Source organism: Mercenaria mercenaria, chromosome 1 (assembly GCF_021730395.1).
Source record: "Mercenaria mercenaria strain notata chromosome 1, MADL_Memer_1, whole genome shotgun sequence".
NCBI classification, from domain to species: Eukaryota; Metazoa; Mollusca; class Bivalvia; order Venerida; family Veneridae; genus Mercenaria; species Mercenaria mercenaria.
In genome coordinates, this window is record NC_069361.1 from 90,243,244 (window position 1) to 90,266,558 (window position 23,315).

Below are 23,315 nucleotides of genomic sequence, written 5' to 3' on the forward strand. Positions count from 1 at the left end.
GTCAAAATAGGACAAAAACTTACTAATTCCAAAGACAAAAACTTACTAATTCAAAAGTAGAATTTATGTACTTTTGTCGAAATAATTATAGAAACTTTTTTTTGAGCATACAAAAGTTAAAGAAAATACAAATGTTTTAACAAATCCGGTCGCGGAATGAATACAATCTTACGTTTTCTGTCTGCGCTTCCGGTTTGTTTCTTCTTATTTGGCAGAAAAACATAATTTTATGAAGTTACCAAGCCGTTGATTAAATATTCTGTTATAACTTACATAACGTTTTTGTAACGTTTTCTATCATTCTATGTCGAATTAGGTTTATACCAATTATTAAACGTAAATGCGATCACATTTACTAACAGGGTGATTGTTTTGCCTTTCTTGTGATATAAGATTATAAACAACTGCATTTCATGACACAATGAAGTGTAAGAAAGTTACACATTAACAATGAACGTAAAGTCGACAGACCTCTTATAACATTACAGATTGAGATGTGTATAATAATCAGACCAGGGGATATTTATGGTTAATATATACGGTAATACGATACATTATGTGATTTCTTTTCATTTAATGCTCCCTTAATGTGGACACAATCAACAATGTTCGCGAATTTCTAGGACAACCTTTCGTATTAAATAAAAATAGACACATACATGTGTGTACTAGTAGATGTGGTCGTTTAGCATGAATATTTTGCCTTGTCCGTCAGTAATCCACCTGAAAACACAAGGGTGATCAATGGAGACAGATATAACAACCGGAACATACCTTTATACATCGAAATTATATAGAAAACAAAGTTGTATCGGCTTTACATCCGCCATGTTGGCACTGAGTCAGGGTCACTGAACAGAGTCAAGATTATCCGGGTACATAGTGTGATATAGTGGTAACTAGTAGTCTACATAGTAATAAAGCGCTACATTTTTTTCTCCATAGATAAGAAAGGTACAGATAAACGGACCATAACTATATGTTGGCCTTAGCAGGGAATGTTAAAGATAGGACATGACAGAAACAGAGGTATGGTGTCAGTAACAAGACGTAATAATAAACTCTTTGCAAAGTTTAGTCACGCGTTATATGTTTGAATACTTTATACAAGAATGATACTATGACTATATTAAATGAGTGAACGTTTGTCTAAAAGGTCACAAAAAGGAAAATAACTGTATAACGCGATCATCTATAAATAAAACATCGCGTCATTGATGTCGCTGATTCTCAGTAATTTATTCTGCCATGTCAGGATCAATCTGTCTTGCAAAAGTTTGATGGTTCTACTATGGTGTCTGACTGCCCCTAAAACAATGCCGGAAAGGGCATCTGCGCTCTTTTTTTCCCCCACAAATAAACTATGAAAGTCGCCACATGACCTAGATTGTACCCGTGTGGCTTACCCCCACCCCACCCCCTTACTCCAAACAAACCTTTTCTCGCTAGATTGTCAGTGTATTTCCACATCTACTAAGCAGATATAAATATAAGTAGGGTAAAAGCACGATAACTTGTGAGTCGACCCTTGATACCGTATAGCTGACTTGATCGTCTGCATTCATCTGTTGCCAAGGCCATCTTAATTTAATCTTAATATCAAATTAGTTTTCAAACAAGATGACGGACTTAATATCGCGAGTAATTAACTTTCATGAATATCTTTGTCATGATATAGGTAAGTCATCCTTTACAACTGTTTCAATGATTTAGTTACTTAGTTAATTAGGTTGTTTTTTGTTTTTGTTTTTTAGTAAATGTATCTACTATCATAATGAAGACAACTGGAGCTTGACGCGTAAAATGTTTAGCATGTATATACTAACGCGACTGACTATGAAGATGTATGATGGCTATTTGAAGCTGTGCAAATAAAGTTCAGTGACATTGAACCATATTTGATACTCTAAAATTATTGTATTTAACTTGCGTAAGATCTTATTTATGCAAGTGTATTGTTGATATTATTAAATCCTGAAAAGCACGAGAAAGTAACAAGCTGTTTCTGTAATGTAAATAATAGAAATATGTACATGTTGTATCAATAATGATGATTGCATTGTTAGAATACGATATGCTGCATCTTATAAATAAATTGGAAAACAAAGTGAAGGACTTACGTAATACCACGAGAACATGAATAAATAGTGTCGTTATTGACCTTTTTAATGATAAGATTCTAAGGCCAAATAATAATTGTGCGTTTCCTTTAAGTACGGTCACTGCAGCAGTTTACTTGGTGTGATAATATGCCGCCTTTTGACCTTTTTTTTACATTTTATGAATACCTTTTTTGTTTAGTTTAAACATATTTTTATTCCGAAATGCATGAAATATTTACAATACAACATTCCAGGAATTGGACAGAAAGCTATATTAGCTTACAGTTGTCCTCTCCTTATTACATAAAATTACATGTTTATTCATGGCACAATTAATTACCAGTTACTACAGTATTATATATAATACATGAAAAGATGACACATTTCAATAAACCAAAAAGTGCTTTTGTAAAGTACAATAAAAGTTTAAATATGAAAACATATTCAGACATATAGCAATGAATTTGAAAAGTAGAATTCAGAAACACTTGATATGAAATAACAAGCAAAACTCATTTAAAGAAATATTTGATACTGATTTAAATGGTAAGTGTAAAATGTAAGTTAAACACCAAACTAAATTTAGAGTTGTAAAAAACTTAAACACGTAAAAGAAAAAAGGATAAACGGATGAACGATAAGGATAAAGTGTGAAGAAAATAGCTGAATCAATCAAATAATCAACATGTTTAGATAATGATAATGTTTTAGATATGACGTGTATACATATATAGATGCAATTGTATTTTATGCAACATTACATTAACTAGCTATTGCTAAAATCGTTTTGTTTCTCTAATGAATTTTTGAACGGCATTAAAAATTGTTATATTGGAATCGAGAGATAGTGAAATATCACCGTTTAAGATAACATTAATAAGAGGATTACAATGTTGGGAAATCGTAGTAAGTAGTTCAGGTCGGAGATCTATGTATTCTGGACAAATTAGGAAATAGTGGTAAGAATTTTCTATTTCCCCGCAGTCACACAAGGGAGAGTCGATAATATTTTTCACAAATAAATCAGAGGAAAGAGAGCTGCAGTGAGTGCGTAATCTTGTGTGAAGGATCTGCAGTTTACGGTCACCAGAAAAGAAGAAGCTGGGGACATTTGGTAGGTCGTTATTTAGCATTCGCTTGAATGATGCAACCGTTGGAGCATTTTGTGTCTGAAGTGGAGCGCATTGAAGTCTCTGATAACTGAAGGCAAAAATGATTTGTAATAAAAGTCAGTATGTGTGAGAATGTTTTGCGTGTCGTTTGCATTCCTGAGTGGATAGCGATGCTCACTGCCAACTGACGAAGGGACAAGATCTGAAAGATACTGTGGGGTAAGATTGTTTTTCATTTTAAAGAAAAGAATAAGTTTGTGTTTGTATCGCCGTTTTTCCAAAGATTCTAAACCAACCTCTGTCATGAGTTTATCAATGGATACAAGTTTTGTTGTTCCAGTAATTATTCTTGCCGCTTCCTGTTGAATTTGCTCAAGCTCTCGTTTTTCATTCTGTGTACAGTTATCAAATAATACATCTCCATACTCTAGAATTGGTCGTATAAAAGATATATATATGACTTCAAGTGATTTTCTATCAAGCTGAAATTTTAGTTTTTTCATAATATTGATTCTTTTCCAGGCCTTACTTTTAATGTATTCAATGTGTGTGGACCACCGCAGATCATGCGAGAGACTGATACCCAAGTGTTTATGATTACGGACTTCGTTTATTTGTACGCCTTGCATTCTGATTGGCTGATGATTAATATTTCTGTGAGTTTTACGTGATATCAGTAAGGATTCAGTTTTCGAAGGATTGAATTTTACCAACCATTTTTCTGCCCATGAAGTTATATTCTGCAGGTCCGAGTTTAAAATAGTTGAAGCAGTGATAGGATCTTCTACTACAATGAAAAGGTTAGTATCATCAGCGAAGAGCCTAATATTCGCTTGGATATCTAGTACTATATCGTTTATATATATAAGAAAAAGTAAAGGCCCGAGAATTGACCCTTGTGGAACACCAGCTGTAATGAACTTTTCAGACGATTTACAACCAGAAGAACAACCCTTTGTTTTCTATTATTAAGGTAAGAAGAGAACCAAGAAGAAACACGTCCGGAAATACCTACAGAATTCAGTTTGAAAATAAGTCCTTTGTGCCAGACACGATCGAAGGCCTTACTTATATCACAAAATACAGCTCTGACCTCTTTACCGAGTCAATAGCCTGTGCAAATAAGTTATAGATATATGTTAGTTGGTTGACAGTAGAGTCACCAGGAACAAAACCGGATTGCAAAGGAGTAAGAATATCATGTTCTCGAAGAAAGTTGAAAGTCTGTTTGAATACAATTCTTTCAAATACTTTATTGACATAACTGATAAGGGATATAGGGCGATAGTTACTAACTAAGGAAGGGTCGCCAGATTTGAAAAGAGGAGAAACATTGCTTCCTTCCATGTGTCAAGAACCTGAGAGATCTGAATTGAATAGTTGAAGAGAGAGCTGAGAGGACTACTCAGTTCATGTGAAAGTTCACGAAGTATACGATTGTTAATTCCGTCTGGACCAGCTGCTTTCCCTAGAGGAAGTGACTTTAGTACCAATTCCACCTCGCTGGGAGTAATAGTAATGTCATCCAGAGTTTGATCAGAAATATCAGGCAAATCAGGGAGAATGGGGGCTCGTCTTTCATCAATTCGAGTCTGGGCAACGAAAAAGTCATTTAAGAGATTTGCCTTATCAGTGTCATTGAATATAATGTTATCGCCAGAGGAAAGTGGGGGTATAGAGACTGATGAAGAAGGTTTAATGAAGGATTTAAGACAGGTCCACCAACTCTTAGTGTTCCGATTTTCTTGTTTTAACTTTGCGGCTAGGTTGTCAATGTGCTGTTTTTTTGCCTCGCGAATTTTAGAGGTAATTTGGTTTCTCAAATTTCGAAATCTTTCCCAGTGAAATGGCGAATTGGTGTGCTTTGCTTTTTCTTTTTCTAATAAGCAATCGCAATTCATTTTTAAACCAAGGTGGTTCATTTTCTCGTATTAGAACTTTTCTATTTGGAATACATTGTTTTGCTATGTCTGTAATTTCACTCGTTATATTGTTAGCATAAACATTAATATCATCATCTTTCTTAGATTCCCACTCAGTTTTCTGAGGCTAATTGTCTGAGAAGACCATAATTCCCCTTTTCAAAAATCCAAACGTGACGATAAAACATAGCCTCTTTGGCTTTTTTAAGTTGAATAAGCAATAGATAGGACAATGGTAACGTACATCTTGAGGAAGAAAAGGATCGCCAACACCACTAGAATGGATAAGGTGTTTGCTTGAGGTGAAAATGAGGTCGATTATGGAGGTAGATGACTCAGTATAATGCGTAGGCGAATCTATAACCTGATGCAGAGACAATTGAGAACATAATATCATGAACTTTTCTCAAGGCAGCAGTATTCATTACGTTCAAGTTAAAATCGCCCATAATTAAAATATTTTCAATCCCCGTATCAATAGCTAGATGCATAGAATCGACAATCAAGGCGTGATGAACAGGGTCAGTATTAGGTGGTCTGTAAAAAAGTCCAAATAGAATATGCTTGTTGGAAAGTACAATTTCAATCCAGATACATTCAGTACCATTAATTTCAAGATCATGGCGCCTTTTATAATGAATATATTCTTTAACATAAAGTATCACTCCACCATAGTTGTCTGTGCGATCTTTTCTTTCGGGATTTGCAAACGAGTGAAGAATTAGATCAGAAGTTGGAATATGTGGGCCAAGCCAAGTTTCTGAGAAAGAGAGGATGTCAAAATCCTTCAGTTCGGTGTAGAGCGTGTCGAGTTTTGGAAACAAACTCTGAACGTTGTAGTGAACAAAAGAAAGGTTCCTAGAAAGATCAATATATTCACTATCAGATGAGACAGATGATGTAGGTGACGTACTATAGTTACTGGATACAGGTCCTGGGTTTTTGTGGACATCACCTGACAGGAGGATGATAGCAGAAATGTTCCAGAATTGAACAAAGGCAAAAAGCAATATGATTGAACAGACAAGACAGAGCGAAAAGATAACATTTAAATGTTGATTCTTACCAGGTGGATGTAAACGGCGGTGAATAGGTAAAGATATTGTTTTGAAAGTCAAGTCGTTGTCATAAATACACAGTCTAATGCAAACAGGGACATAGGTGATGTAGGCGGATATAAATAATAAGATTTGTAAAATAAGAAATCTAAACATGAAGTGAATACGAAAAACTCTCATTTTGGTTAAGGAAGACTGCTTAATCGATCTCATGTTATAGTTGACAGTAGGCACAGGAATTTGAAAATAACCAATATGAGAGAACATAGTCGTTGCAAGTTACATGAAGAGATCCAGCAATGAAAATGAAAATTGTGCGTGTTCATCCTAGAGAAAAAGCATAAAAGAGAAGAAATGAGTAAGATTAAATTGAGTAACATTGTTTCTTGCGAAGATTTGGAGGTGAAATAGGTGCCATCAAATTGGTGATGAACGAATAGTGATGATAAAGTAAATGAGATGTTTTGTGAGAAGAAAAGTTTCTTTTTAGATGTGTTACACATAGACTGATCAAATAAATACTCTGTTATATCTTTTATAGTTTACATGATTTATATTTTTGATGTGCGTTTAAATAATTTGTTCGGATCGCGCCATAAATCAGATATTTTAGTGTTCTAGTAATATCATGAACATGTACAATAGTAAAATAATATGAGTTTCATTAAGTAGTATGGACGATCTTTAAATGCGTAGTATTTCAACATTTTACCAACGCAAGTGTACGCTAATTAACTGTGCTGTGTATAACTTGAACGACGACTAAACAGGATATTACACACTGTAGACTTATGCCTTTTAAATTAACCATATCATGCGTAAATCATACTTTATCCCATTTTACAGTTAAAGCTGTTAATTTTAATTTGTACATTACTTATTGTAATTGTATGTGTTGTAAATTTATGGAATTAAGGCCAGACAGGCTATCAGAATAACTATGAATATTCAATGAGCATCACGTGCTTAGCACCTATGTACAGTATATATGATACGCGAACTATATCATTTATAAAAGTGTGTATATCGGTAGTCTACTCACAGTATTGCATGAAGATGATAGATAAGAATAAACACAATAAACATTTATGCATATCACTCATTCAATAGTGTTAAGTTTCTACTTTATAAAAGTAAAATATGTACTGAAACAGTCAACAATAACAGTTAACAAGTACTATTTTGATCGACTAAAACAATAGTGATATAATTATAAGAAACTTGATCAACATATAAATAAAAGTGTCTTCAAAACAATACTGCCAAAAATGGAATTAAAGTTTCGATATCGCATGGACATCTTATTGTGATCGTAAATTCTGTAATAAGAACTATTTACAGCGAGCAAACAAAACTTTTCATACAAAACTGTACACAAGTAGTATATACATATAGAACACTATGCGTAAATTATTTTTAAATGGCAAAGGCTTCATAAACCGATAAAAGTTTCGAAACGGATCAAAATATTGTGGATATTATTACGAGTCGAGGCTCAGTTGTACTAGACAGAATATCAGTATATACAAATATACCTAGCGCGATCTTGGTTTAAAAACGATAAGATTTATATATTATAGTTTTAATATGTCAGCTAAACATTTCAATGATATGACTAACTAATATTGTAAATTTATAAAACTAAAGAACAGTGCTGTCTCTTAGTATTAGATGTGATAGTCTACCGAAAGGTTCAATAACCAATAACTAAATCATAATCATGACAGGCTGTGACATTTTACTAGATCTATAAAACAACAAGGGCAGATAAAGTCATATTTAAATAGCCAAATCAAAACTTCAAAATGGACAAAACTTACAACGAAAGATAAAAACTACTAACAAATAAACTTATGTACTTTGCGAAATAATTATAGGAAATTTTTTTGACAAAAAAATTAAGAAAATAAAGACATTCCGTGGAATGAATACATCTACTTTCGATTCTGCCTGGTCTTCCTAAATTGAAAAACTAATTATATACCGCGTGAATAAAATTGTTATAACTACTAACTTTATTGTAACGTTTCTACTGTTATATCAAATGTTATACATTTAAACGTAAATCGATCACAAAACAGGTAATTGGTCTTCCTCTAATAAGATTATAAACAATGCATTTCATGTACACAATGAGTCTAAGAATTACACGATTAAATAACGTAAATCACAGTCTCATAACATTCAATGAATGTTTATAATAATAGACAGTATTTTCGTAACTATAGCTAAACAACATATGTATTCTTTTCATAACCCTTAAGTGAAATCAACAATGTTCGCGAATTTCAAGACAACCTTTCTATTATATAACAAGACCACATACATGTGTACAGTAATGTGCTCGTTTTAGCATGAAATTTTCCTTGCCGTCATAACCAAAAACACAGGTATAATGAACTATCAACCAACACATTATCCAAAATATATAGATAACAAATTGTATCGTTAAATAAAGCCAGTGTTCATCAAGTTCACGGTCACTGAAAAATCAGATTATCCGTACATAGTGTGATAGGTATGTAACTTAAAAAGTAAAAACAGCTAATTTTTTTTATAGATAAGTTACAATAAACGACCATACTGCTTGTTACACGGGAATGTTTATAAATGACATGACAGAACAGAGTATGTTCAGAACAAGAGTATATAAATTTCTTTGACAAATTTAGTAGCGTTAAAATGCTTTGAATCTTAACAAGAATGTACTATGGACCATAAATTGAGTGACGTTTTCTAAGTGTAAAGGAATAACTGTGCGATATCAAATAAACTCGCGTCATGGCCGGTCTCAGAATAAATTTCCATTCAGATAATGTCTTGGACACAAGTTTGTGACTTGGTGTCTTGCCCAACAAGCCGGAAGACTGCCCGTTTCCCAAATTCTATGAAGTCCCAAGTAACCTAGATTGTACCGGTGTTACCCCGATCACTTACTCCAAACAAACCTTTTCCGCTAGTTTGTTCAGGTAATTCCCATCACTACGATATTGTTAAGCTAGGTAAAGCACGCTAACTTGTGAGTCACGCCTAGATTTCCGTATTACACTTGTTCGACTGCATCATCTTTGCCAGGCTCTTAATTTAATCTTATTTCAATTAGTTTTAACGTTACTGCTTATATCGCGAGTAATAACCTTCGAATACTATAGCAATAAGGATATCTTTACATGTTCATTTTAAGTTCTAGTAATTAGTTGTTTTTGTTAGAGTTTTTAATACATTCATCACTATCATAAGGACACTGGCTTGAAGGTAAATGTTTAGCATGTCTAATCGTCCAATCCCATGGTTATTGACGATATTCATGCGATTATTTCTTATAGTAATCAAGGGTGCCAGGGTAGACCATGAAATTTTCTTAGTTTGTAACTTGCATCAAAGTATATAACTTAATTTATCATTAAAATTTAAATTATTTTTTGACAAAATTATAATATTCTTTTTTGTCAAGTACGTGTTTGTCTGTGACACTGCCTTAATAAGTTGCCGTCATATATATAATAATTCACTCTCAAGTACTCCAAAAACCCATAATGAAATTATGATCTCATTTGAAGCTGTGAATAAAGTTCTATGACATTGAACAATTTGATACTCAAAATTTATTAACTGCATAAGATCTATAAGTTATTTAGTTTAAATCCAAACACGAAAAAGTAACAACTGTTACGCCATGTATAAGTGATATAATTTGTATCAATAATTTTTTGTTTGACATACGATAACTGCATCTACAAAATAATTGGAAACAATGAAGACTATAATACGATAACATGAATAAATGAGTTCTATTGACCTACATGAAATCAACCAAATAATATTTACTTTTCGGTATCAATTTATTGATAAATGCTTTTCACTAGAATAACCTGTTTTTTATTCTTGAGGAACTATACAGATTTGTCCTATAAAAGATCTATATAATTCTTTAGAAAATAATAACAATCACACGACACAAATAATAAAATTATAAAACCGATACCGAATTCATACTTCTGAGGAACGTAGTTGTCTTATGAAAGCTAATTTCAATAGAACTAAAATATAAACAACAATTGTTCGAATATAGTTACCTGTAATATACATGTAAGAATGGTTTATTGATAGAATATACAAGAGAAAAAGAATATGAAAATTGAAATTGAGTAAAACTTAAACACACCACTATTCTTTATCATCATAATGTAATAAACTATCTTTATACATGCATATTTCTAAGTATTTTTAAACAGGCGGATCTTTTTCTAATTGTCGATATAACACAAAGATAATTTGAAGTACTATATTGTTTCTGAAGCTGAACGGAAAATTACAGTATCTGTCTAAATATTTAATACCGTGCGACCGTATAACAGGCTATAAGATTAAAATATACGAACAATAGAAAGTGTGCATGTTATTAAGCAATATCATGCGCTGATCCAGCCAATTTTCTTAGAGGGGGTCCGACCAAACCCTAGTCCAACTAACTGTATGTGAGTCGTGATATTTTGATAATGTTTGCATAGGTCAATATCTCTCCTCCAAAGAGAGGGATTCTGCCATATCACGAAAATATCTCAGAATCAGTTCTGACGTCAAATTATTTGGACTAACCGAACCCTTACTATGACAAACATGTGTTACAAGTAGATGGTCGTCAATAAGTTTTTCAACGGTTGAACAGGCTGAAATAGAAAAGTAGCCGACCACCTAGGGGGGTTCGGGGGCATGCTTGCATCCCCCCACCCCCCTCCCCACTTCAGTGCTTCATTTCCTGTATTCTGGCTAGAGCATTTAGAAATCGTCACGCATTTATATCAGTATACATATTCACATTTTATAGCTCACTGTATTGGCAAGATTTTAAGGTAATCTTTGTTTCTTTGAATACTAAAAAAATTCTATACATCCAAAGTAATCTCTTACACATTTTATATAGAGCTCACTCGTACCATAGTATAAATTTTGGGAGATAACATTAATGAGAATTACAGTATTGCTTAGAAGGTAAATCTCTTTTCTGTTTTCTTTGAGATAACTAACATTAAAAATGAATTGCGTCCGGGGTGTCTTAATCAATTGTTTATAAGCAGTAGCCACATACACTTTGAGTGCGGTCCTAATGTTGCCTTTTCGAAAAAAAACATTTTCTTTCCTTCTTCGCTTGTTTCCTTTTTTCAGGATTTTCCGGAGGGACTCCCGGACCCCCCTCCCCCCTCCCTTCACCACACACCCACACACACACACACACATACACACACACACACACACACACACACACACACACCCCTCTAGACCCGCACAATATGCATTGCACGTAGGTGAGTTGTTGTGATCGCTCGATGTCCGCCGTCCGCCGTCTGTCAACATTTAGCTTGTGTATGCGATAGAGGCTGTATTTTTCAACTGAACTACTGCCTTGATAAAATCTAGGTCATGGTCAAATATGGGTTATCTGGGATTAAAAACAAGGTCACTAGGTCAAATCAAAGAAAAACCTTATGTATGCGATTGAGGCTGTATTTTTCAATTGAACTACATGAAATTAAATTAATATAGTTGCCTTGATAAAGTCTAGGTCATGTTCGAATATGAGTCATTTTGGGTCAAAACTAGGTCACTAGGTCATATGCAATAGAGACTGCATTTTACATCGGATCTTTACGAAATATGATCAAAATGTTTGTCTAAATGAAGTCTAGGTCAGGTTATAATATGGGTCATCTAGGGTCAAAAACTAGGTCACCCGGTCAAATTAAAGAAAAGCCTTTTGTATGCAATAGGGGCTGCATTTTACACTGGATATTAACACTGGATATCAACAGAATTTAACCAGGATGGCTGCCTTGATAAAATCTAGGTCAAGTTTGAATATTGGTCATCTGTGGTCAAAAAATAGGTCGCAAGGTCAAATCAAAGAAAAACCTTGTGTATGCAAAAGGGACTGCATTTTACACTGGATATTTATGAAATTTGATCACAATGTTTGTCTTGATGACTTCTAGGTCAGGTTTGAATCTGGGTCATGTTGGGTCAAAAACTAGGTCATCCAGTCAAATCAAAGGAAAAGCTTGATAACACTTTAGAGGCCACATTTATAACCATGTCTTCATGAAATTTGGTCAAAATGTTTATATTAATGTTTAAAGATTTGGATGAATTCGAATGTGGGTCACGTAGGGCCAAACACTAGGTCACTAGGTCAAATCAAAGGAAAAGCTTGTATACACTCTAAAGGTTACTTTGTTTTATTCTTCCTGAAAATTTGTCCGAGTGTTTGTTTTTATGGAATCTTTGACAAGCACGAATCTGGGTCATGTGTGGTCAAAACCTAGGTCAATTTGTCAAATCAAAGAAAATACTTGTTTACCCTCAAGATTTTTGTTCCAATCTTAATGAAAATTGGTCATAATATTTGTTTCTATGAAATCACTAGGTCAAACATGTTTACATTGTTATGGTGTGTTTCTCAAGTCTTGGCCTCTTGGTCTAGTAAGTGTTTTACTTTTTTCAGGACTTATTATTGATTTATTGTACAAAAGTGTTCTTGTTTTCATTTGATAAGCGATTTGGTCACTAATCACATCACTGAACTTTGTTCGAAGTTCGAATTAATGTTCAGCAAGATTTGCTTTTCCGATATTTATTGAATTAAAGGACCAGAGATATTTACAAGAGCAGTTTTGTGTTTGACATATCATACCTTTAGTTACCAATTTAAGACATTACATCATATGTCGGGATACTGTTCTATAACCTTGGAAGAGGGAAGGGATATAGAGTTTGAGAATTTTTGCCGAATTAACTGATGTAAACACACCAGTGTTGTTTCGTATGCGTTGTTGCTCGATTTTCCTTTATTTGTATGTTTTGAGCTTGTTGTCTAGATGCTTTATTTTGTCCATGTTTTTATCATTTTCTGCACTATACATTCACTGCTTAAAGAGGCAGCATTCTGGAAACGTTGCATTACAGTGAAAAGTATCCAATTACGTATGGGATGTATGGAGGTGTTCTCTCATTTGCAGAGAAGAAGGAATAGAATAAAGGAAATGACATGATTGCTCTGTTCCAGTTACGTCAAAGTTTCCACTAGCCTCTGATGCTCTTTTGCAACTAGTTCAATGTTATTATGGAAAGTCCATGTAAAACTCAGTGTATTGTAAATGCAGGGGCAGTAGATAATCTTATATGTAAATGGCTGTGTTTTTTGAGGGGTTGTGGACGAATTAAGTAAGCCACACTCAGTGTTGGGGTCAAGTATTCATGAAAATAGTTGTAACTATTCCCTTCGTGTGTAATTAGCTGTGTTGTTGTGGGGATGAGGTAAAAAGAGTGTTGGAAGTCAAGTTTGAATGATTGTAGTTCATCTGTAATTAAAAAAAACAGTTAAGACTATTATGAACATTATAACATCACACTTTCAAACCAATCTTCCTCCCTTCATCAGCAAACGTCGATTAAAATGAAATTCTCCTTTAATAATGAAGAACTGATTTTACGTTATAATACACTATATAAGTATAAAACATTGATTTTAAAAGCAATTTTAATATTGCTTTCAAAGTAAAAGCATTTATTTCTAATTTTACATTAAGCCAGAACTTTTTGCAGTGATTTGGGAGCCGGGATTTGTTTAAGCAAATCCAAAGTCAGAATTTTGTTTCATAAAATTCCCAGCTCCATCAGCCCTCCCAACAGGATATCAAATGAACGATTCCTTATGTTCACATATACAATTATATATGTTTTGTAATATATCAAGTATATAGATAGGAACATGTAGATAGTTTTTTAAAATGCGGTTGGTAATGTTGGTGAAAAAAAAGCAATCATATTTCTGGAAATATCAAAAATAAATGTCAGCATATGGGGAAAATCGTCCTGTTGATTTCAAATTATTCAGAACCTTTTCATTTTAATCTGTTTTCAGATCCTCGAGTAAAAGATTGGCTTTTTATGAGCGACCCAATAAAACCTACACTACTTATCATAGCCTACCTGTTATTTGTATATTTCGGGCCAAAATGGATGGAAAACAGAAAGCCGATGCAATTACAATATGTTCTAGTCATCTACAACTTTTCTATGGTGATATTTTGTGCGTATATAGTCCACCAGGTAAGAATTTTTTTTAACTGTAACATATGTACTTTGCTACAATAAAATGTTCTAAAATTCTGGTATTCAAATCCACTTAAGGATTTTATCCATATATATAATTATAAATGTTTTCCATTATTTTTACAAGCATTGCATATCGTGTTATTATTCAAAACGAATGCGATGTATTGCTATTTTCACGACCGTAGCACCAAATGATTGTAAATACTGCTTCTCACAAAATTTTAGATATCATTTCAATGATGCCTTAACGTATACTATCAAATTTCGTTTTTTGTTAGTTTCGGGGGCTATAGGATTATGCTTTTCCGTCCGTCCGTCTGTCCGGTATTCCGAGCCCACATTTGCATACTTAGGCGGCTATGGGAACAATAGGTAACTGTACTTTTTCTTTGGTGTCATTCATTCAGTAAGGCTTTTATGTGGCTATTTAGCTTTTACATGGCTAAAAGAACAATAGAGAAAACAAAAGAGTAGCCACATAAATACCCATATGTAGAAACGTCCGTCCATCCGTCCGTCCGAAATTTAGTGTCCGGTCCATAACTCTATCCTTCTTAAAAGGATTTTATTATTACTTGGTACAAATATTCCCCATAATGTGTGTAATACACAGATCCCTAGCTCAAAGGTCAATGCCACACTTGAGGGTCAAAAATCAATATTGATCTTTTCCTGTCCAGTCTGAAAAATATTTTACTCTAAGCTCATTTGTCATATAGACCCTATGAAAAGAGTTGTTGTTATATTTTCTTCAGAGTAACTTCCCTGTAATATGATGATTTCTTACTTTTTTCTCATGTTTACCCAACATTTTCAAAGTAAAATTTTATCAAACTTGAAAATAGATACTTTTCTATCTTGATAGTCAAGAATTGTAGAGTTTTGTATATGCAAACTTTACTCAATCCAAATGTTGTTTTATAACATACTGTGTATATATAGTACATCATTGACAGATATCAGATCGTTATGTTATGCTGCAGTAGAGAAAATTAGTTGCCTTCCAGTAGTTACATAGATGTTTTTTATATTAATATGTGCGCACGTAATAACTAATACGTGCGCACGTACTAGTACAAAAAACATCATCGCACGTACTAGTATAAAAAAAATCTTCGTACGCAAAAAGTAATACGTGTGCACGTAATAACTAATACGTGCGCACGTACTAGTACAAAAACATCATCGCACATACTAGTACGTGCGCACGTACGTACTAGTATAAAAAAACATCTTCTTACGTATGAAGTAATACGTGCGCACGTAAAAGGTTTTACGTGCGCACGTATTAGTTTATGCGTGCGTAGATGTTTTTATACTAATACGTGCGCACGTGAAACCTTTTACGTGCGCACGTATTACTTCATACGTACGAAGATGTTTTTAACTAGTACGTGCGCACGTACTAGTACGTGCGATGGTGTTTTTTTGTAGGCCTACTAGTACGTGCGCACGTATTAGTTATTACGTTAGCACGTATTACTATATACGTACGAAGATGTTTTTATACTAGTACGTGCGATGATGTTTTTTGTACTAGTACGTGCGCACGTATTACTTTATACATACGAAGATGTTTTTTGTAGTATGTGCGTTGATGTTTTTTGTACTAGTACGTGCGCACGTATTAGTTATTACGTGCGCACGTATTAATATAAAAAAACATCCATGTCACCACTGTGCCACCGTAAGTAGTGGACTTCGTATTGCATGGCAATACTTCATTCACTGTTTTTTTTTTACTCAGATGTTCAAAAATCGAAAATTTCACGTAGATTTTATACATAAAAACATTTTCTTTCCATGTTTCATGCAAACAAGTAGAGAACGTGGCATCCAAAGTGTTTGTTTTCTATGAATAGACATAGTGCTGAAGTTTTAGAACACAAACGACACTGTAACCTTAACTGGTATTTCATAATACTCAACATCCTGGCCATTTTTCATGAAGACTTGCCAGAAAAATGTGGTCTCTAGAGTTTTAAAAAATGTGTTCTTATGATTTGACAATATAACCTAGCTCTTTTTAGTTTCGGGTTTGGGAGACCACATTCGTGTAGTTCACAGACTAATTGACCGCCGGTGAAATTTTGCTTCACGGACACAGGGCGGACACAATACCTCAGCGGGCAAAACAAAAAGAAGAAATGAGCAATGTGACAAACGTTAAAGAACAAATGTTTAAATTTATAAAAATGAAAATTTCTCCCTTTTTACCGCTAATAAATCCAATTCCCATGAACGTGTGGAAATCTCAATTAGTCGGATGTACAATGCATTTTAAGTTCAAGTACAAGTTCTTGGCATGTAGTATTTAACCTTTAGCCTAATGGCGGCAAGTGATTCAGCCCACGCTGACAGTGCAGACCAACGTGCAGGCTGATCTTAGTCTGCACTGTTCGTTATTCAGTCAGTAAATTTTCAGTGAACGATTCTTTGAATAATAATTGGTATTGCTCTAACTGAAAGATGTGGACTAGTCCATTTTAGAAATTTAGCAGGCTGAAGGTTAAAAATCTTTGCCTAGTATATGGTTTCTTTGAACTGATTTAAATTCGGGTACCTGCTAGTAACAGACATATTTCTGTTTCAGTTTCTGATGGGAGGCTGGCTGTACGACTATTCATTAGGCTGTCAAACAGTTGATTACTCCAATTCACCTACGGCTCTTCGGGTAATAAGGTCATAACACATTCATTTCGTGTACCGTTTACAATTTACCTGCCATAGTTTCATTTTCTCTAAATGTATTAGTATATCACGTATCTCAAAATACATGAAACGCTTTGAAAACTTTGAGGTTCTGACAGAACTTGTTGGAAATGTTCTTAAGGTCCAATACTAAGGAAAGTGAACATTTTAATTTCTTTTAAAAAGCACAGAAACTATTTCACTTTATTGGAAAATGAAAGTTGGTATGTAGAAATTCGAAATAAATCGCAGTATATGTACAATTATTTTTCTATGAAGTATGAAGAAAGTTAAAAAGACCTGGGGGGTCATTCTGTCGATTCATTGAAATTTCAACATAATACACATACATTTCTTTGAGTTCCAAAGACCTTCTGTAAATTTTGACCTGCCAATCTTCATTATTTAGTGTCTTGCAGAAGTCTATGCACTGGCTATGAAAAAAATTGCCAACTCACTTTCCCTTAGTAATGGACCTTTAACGCATATGTTTAACTTTTGATGATATAGACCTACGGCATACAGTCATTTTGCTCTGTGAAAATGAGCTGGGTGATTTAGAAAAAAAATCATATTTGCAGTGCTGAATTCGATAAAAACCTATATTACTGAAAACATTTTTCAGTTAAAATATACGGATTTTATTTCGAAAGGCGGATCTCGGATTTTTTAAAGAAAAGCAAAGTAAATGCGGGATGACTTTAAAACAGTGAAAAATTCGAAGTACTCCATTAAAAAATGATTTTGTTTTGAAACTACATTACATTTTTTTTCTTGAAAATGTTACTACTAGTCTACGATTCTTCACAGGGAGAGGACTTTAATTAATTAACACCTATAATACAACGGACGAATTTGCACTCTCCGTCGATCTTGAAACTGCCACATGTAATTAACAAATACAAAAAAAAACAGATATATTTACAGTTACATTCTGCTTTTCTAGTATTCAGGGTTATGTCAGGTTCAAATAACGAGTTCGTGCAAATAAATCACACACGAATGAAAATATGAATCACATCAATAAATTTTGTTCATTCATTTATAGGTTACTTTCCGCTTCATTTGTATTGTGAGCTAAAGATTTTGAGAGGGTAGTTTCGAAATGCTTAGTTTCTCTTTCTTGCAAGTCTTACATTAGCATTGAATTATACATGTATTTACTTTTATCCGCTGCAAATGCTAAAATGTAACTTACGATTTGTTTGTCAATGACTTAATGCGGCACTGAACCTTCAGATCTAAATTATTTCTACAATGTAGAATTTGCTAAACTAATTCCTTTAAAACATCAAAATATACTAAGAAAATTCGACCAGTAACAACGATACTAATATCGATTGCTTATTCACTGCTACACTGATTTGAAATGTCTAAACACTGTAACGACGACAGTATTTCACTATGGCTATATACTCTTGTTACCTAACGTTGTAAATAAATTTTCATAATCTTTTCTTCTAGTTTTTACGTCAGCCAAGCAAAAGGTATTGTTAAATTATAGACCGATCAACAGCACAAACTATTGACCGGCGATATAGTCGTGTGATAGATGCTTATATCGACCTCACTCAAGGACAATAATTGTATTTTAAAAGATATTAACTGATCTTTTAAAGCGTATATTCTGATGAAATTTATCAAAATTACAGAAACAATATTAGAAGTAGTGTTCTTTTACTCTACCATTAATGAAAATACCAGAGAAATATTATGAGAATTAATGTGTCATGCGTCTGAGAAGGCATACTTATGGGACTTAAAACTAATTATTTTGTTTCAGATGGCTGGTGCAGTGTGGATGTTCTTCATAGCAAAATTTGTAGAACTTCTAGACACAGTAAAACAACTTTACATTTTGACACTTTTGCGAATTTTTTATGCCCTCTGCTCCCCCCCCCCCTACCCCCCGCCCCAGTCCGTTCCCCACTTCCTAAACATACCGATACTAATTGTAACTTACCTGCATTAATTTACCTTATATCCCGCCCCCCCCCCCACCCTCCCTTCCCAATTTTAATAGAGATTGATGTTTTCGATATATAGCATACATTGATGTTCTGCTAGTAAGTTTGGTATTTGTTTGAAAATATCATACATATAATGAAAATTATGTTTTAAAAATATTACTTTATTGTATTAATAAACTTTTGGAACAGTTCCTCAGTAAGAAACAGGTTATTTTCAATGATTAGTGACTTTAAAAAAAGTACAATATTATTTATGATGTTACATGAAGTAAAATTTGTCAAATATTAAAACTTCACCTGTTTGTACATGTACATTATTTATTTTTGTATATTTCGAAGGTATTTTTCATTTTACGTAAGAAGAATGGCCAAGTGACTTTCCTGCACGTGTTTCATCATGGATGTCTACCTATGTTCTGGTGGTGGGGTGTAAAAGCCGTCCCAGGTATGTTCACTTTGCGGTGTTATTGCATTTCGCATGAACTGCTGAAATCTAAGGAAGCGTAAGAACGGGAAGGTCAGTTACACAGCAATGTTCATGGTCTTGTTATAAAAATTGAAAATGAAGAAGTTAGATTATTAAGTAGTTAACTAGATGGCAAACAAATTATTGACCATTTGAGAAATTCAAAACGAAATTCAGTATCCAACCTTTTGAAAGACATCGAGCAAGTAGTAGGCAAATATTTCTTTTTAGTGTAATTCAACTAGATATCTATCTATTAGCGATGTTAAGTAATGGTTCTAGCGCATTGACTCTGACATCATGACCCTGGTTTGATATATATAGTGCAATCAACATTTGTTTGTTGAGACATGTTGCCATGATAGGTTTATTTTTAAGGTTGAATTAACATTTCAATGCGCCGTTTCTGTTTGGAGATGTTGTTAGGGTGGATGCTATTTACACAAGATTGATTGAGATGAAAACAAATCATATCTTACAGAATTAATCTGCGCGGTCGTTTAAATCTATTAAATAATCTTGCATATCATTTTTAAGACATATATAATTCAGTCTATTTCGACATTTGATGTTGTACCATAAAATTAAAAAGCTATATTGATTTTTACCAATATTTGTGCATAATCAGTTACGCTGTATACAGGCGGTAACGATCTAATAAGTTTTTATCAACCAATCAAATACTTTATCCTCACAGAATTAAAAGAAAAGTTGACCTCGCTCACAATAAACTAACTTTGGTTATCCTTTACAGGAGGTTTTGGTACCTTCCATGGTCTTGTAAATTGCTGCGTCCATGTAGTTATGTATTTTTACTACGGGACTGCTGCCCTGGGACCCAGGTTCCAGAAGTACCTGTGGTGGAAGAGATATGTCACAATATTTCAACTGGTAAGTGTAGTAAGTCCAGGGTACCAGACTATTGGATTTAGACCAGCTTGCAACAAAGAATATTATTAAGTTATAAAACAGAAAACTACCTACATTTTCGATCCTGTGTGTATATTTCATATACGACCGCGACTGCTATTAACAAATAAAAACAGGGGGCTGAACGGACTATACCGTTCAATACTAACCGTGTAAAAATGGCAAACGTATAAACTTTGTTTGTCGAATTGAGCACATGATTTTTCGCATTCCAACTAACAGTACTAAATTGTCAAGCTTATGGTGACAAATCTGTGTCGATTATTTTACGCATTGTTTGTTTGCTGCTTGTCCCTTGTTTTGACTGAAGCCTCTGGGTCAAAGTGAATGTTCTGTTTTCCAGGCGCAGTTTTTCATAGTGACGATTCACAACTCCCAGATGTTGTTTATAGATTGTGCGTATCCATGGAAATACGTTGCTTTTATTCAGGGATTTACGACACTTGTTGCCGTCTTGTTTCTTAACTTTTATGTAAAGACATACAAACAAAATAAAGGAACTGCAGCAAAGACTGCAGAATCCAAGAACAACGATGCACAAAATGGCCACCTTGCCAACGGCCATGCGGTCACCAACGGATACTACCATGAACACGTTGCGAATGGCTTTGAGAAGAGTCTCGTTGAACGAAGAAAACACGTAAATGCGCATGTTTCATAGCGGTTCATATGATTTTCCATTCATAGTCATGCCTGTCTTTAAAGTCAATATGTTGATTCGTATATACATAATACGTAATATAACTTTCTTATTACATACTCGTTTCTATTCCCCGTTAAGTTGCGGTGGTACCGGAAACGTAAATATTTTTCCATACACCGACGCTTGAATTTCATATCGGGTGCGTGACGTTATTCAGTGTGTGTTGTTGCACTATTTTTTCTATTTAGTTCAGTATTGTCAATCCTATTCAGGCCATTGAACATATTTATGATATTTACACAATATTTATTCGTGTAGATGAGTATGTAATAAAAAGGTTATTATCTTTGCATCGGGAAATATGCACTCGTTCTTCAGCGAAAGAATATTGCACTCCTAAAGTCGCGCAATATTTCCGCTGAAGAACTCGTGCATATTCCCGATACAAAGCTAATAACCTATAATTATTTTGACTGGGGCAGTCTTTAGAAAAGTCAAACTTCACGCAGGGGTTGCTTCCCTTTAACTTCAGAAATCTCTATCTATAGGTAAGGGAGATCACTGCGAAGAAGATTGAGAAAAGTATTATTATTTTATTAGTCCTATTTCTTTATTTCTAAAGCATCAACTTCAAATACTTTTTCGGCATTATCGTTAATTTAACACATTTAAATGCACAGCAACCGAAAATTGCTTTTATAAAACATTCACCAAAAAGCACACTATGTGCAGTAAGATGCGCATAATGCCACTTTAATCACCAGTAAAAAGTGATCTTGGGTACAACGTGCTGCTGCTCGGAAACGGATATATTTTCCCACATATTTGGAATTTATAATGGCAAAAAAGTACAGTCGGAAGAAATTTGCCCGTCATATAGTTTATGAGTAGACGATCTGTCTGGGGTCCAATGCTCCCAGATCACCTTAGCGCGGTTTTGTTAGGATAGCTTTCTTAATTTACATGTATCATTATATTCAGTATATCAACTTCTTGAGACGCCTTATTTCAAATTATTGTACATAGTGCAAGACATTCATGGTAGGTAAAACACTAATTCCTTGATTTAGACAGCACACATCTTTTATATGTATTTGAAGCATTGGTTTGGAAATTAAAATTAGCGATTTTACATGAGTTTTGTTATCGTTGCAAATGTAACGTATTACTTTAAGGAAACCATGTGCTGCAATTCATTGTTACATAATAATTAGATTCGTAAGTGAACAGTTTGTCGGATTCCGAGTTCTAGAACAATTTATGCAGTTGTGAATGTTAAATAATTATCTTGCCAGTTTCATTAAAATATTTAAGATATTAACTTTTTATCTGGTTGAAATAAAGCATATTTATATATACATTGTGTTTGCCTTTTTGTTAGAGAGAGAGAGAGAGAGAGAGAGAGACACAGACAGACAGAGACAGAGAGAGAGTAGAACCACCGTCTTACCACAGACCAGCTACTGGCGAGTAGCTGGGTATAACCACTGTCTTACCACAAACCAGCTACTGGCGAGTAGCTGAGTAGAACCACTGTCTTACCACAAACCAGTTACTGGTAAGTAGCTAAGTAGAAACACTGTTTTACCACAACCAGCTTGGCAGAACCACTGTCTTACCACAAACCAGCTACTGGCGAGCAGCTGGGTAGAACCACTGTCTTACCACAAACCAGCTACTGGCGAGCAGCTGGGTAGAACCACTTTCTTACCACAAACCAGCTACTGGCAGGCAGCTGGGTAGAACCAGTTTTACCTCAACCCAGCTTCTCGCGAGTAGCTTGGTAGAACCACTGTCCTACCACAAACCAGCTACTTGCGAGCAGCTGGGTAGAACCACTGTCTTACCACAAACCAGCTACTGGCGGGCAGCTGGGTAGAACCAGTCTTACCTCAACCCAGCTTCTCGCGAGTAGCTGGGTAGAACCAATGTCTTACCACAAACTAGCTAGTAGCGAGCAGCTGGGTAGAACCACCGTCTTACCACAAACCAGCTACTGGCGGGCAGCTGGGTAGAACCAGTCTTACCTCAACTCAGCTTCTCGCGAGTAGCTGGGTAGAACCAATGTCTTACCACAAACTAGCTAGTAGCGAGCAGCTGGGTAGAACAACTGTCTTACCACAATCTAGCTGCTGGAACCATAAACCTAACATTGTCTGTTGTTGCACATGTAACCTGATGCAAATAAAGAAATATTGTATTGTATTGTATTGTATAAGCCAAATGCAAGCGGGCGGGAGGGTAAAACCCTTGTCCTAACACAAACCAGCTGCCGGTTGGCACCTAGCAGCAGGCAAAACCATTGACAT

The 23,315-nt window shown here is 34.5% G+C and overlaps 1 protein-coding gene across 1 annotated transcript; it reads left to right on the plus strand.

Annotated features, from left to right (window-relative positions):
* The first annotated feature begins 1,538 nt into the window (after positions 1-1,538).
* Positions 1,539-22,364, plus strand: LOC123545406 (elongation of very long chain fatty acids protein 7-like). The gene is made up of 7 exons (XM_045331730.2): positions 1,539-1,678; positions 14,113-14,300; positions 16,900-16,980; positions 18,781-18,837; positions 19,307-19,412; positions 20,188-20,324; positions 20,707-22,364. The coding sequence occupies exons 1-7, from the start codon at positions 1,621-1,623 to the stop codon at positions 21,022-21,024; spliced, it is 945 nt and encodes a 314-aa protein (XP_045187665.1). The 5' UTR covers positions 1,539-1,620; the 3' UTR covers positions 21,025-22,364.
* Positions 22,365-23,315: the final 951 nt, after the last annotated feature.

What these genes read in the sequence shown, in the direction of transcription:
- LOC123545406 (XM_045331730.2), top strand. Translation starts at nt 1,621, where the DNA reads ATGACGGACTTAATATCGCGAGTAATTAACTTTCATGAATATCTTTGT. An exon ending in ATTCACCTACGGCTCTTCGG is followed by an intron (nt 16,981 to 18,780) that starts GTAATAAGGTCA and finishes ATTTTGTTTCAG; the next exon opens with ATGGCTGGTGCAGTGTGGAT. An exon ending in GGGTGTAAAAGCCGTCCCAG is followed by an intron (nt 19,413 to 20,187) that starts GTATGTTCACTT and finishes TATCCTTTACAG; the next exon opens with GAGGTTTTGGTACCTTCCAT.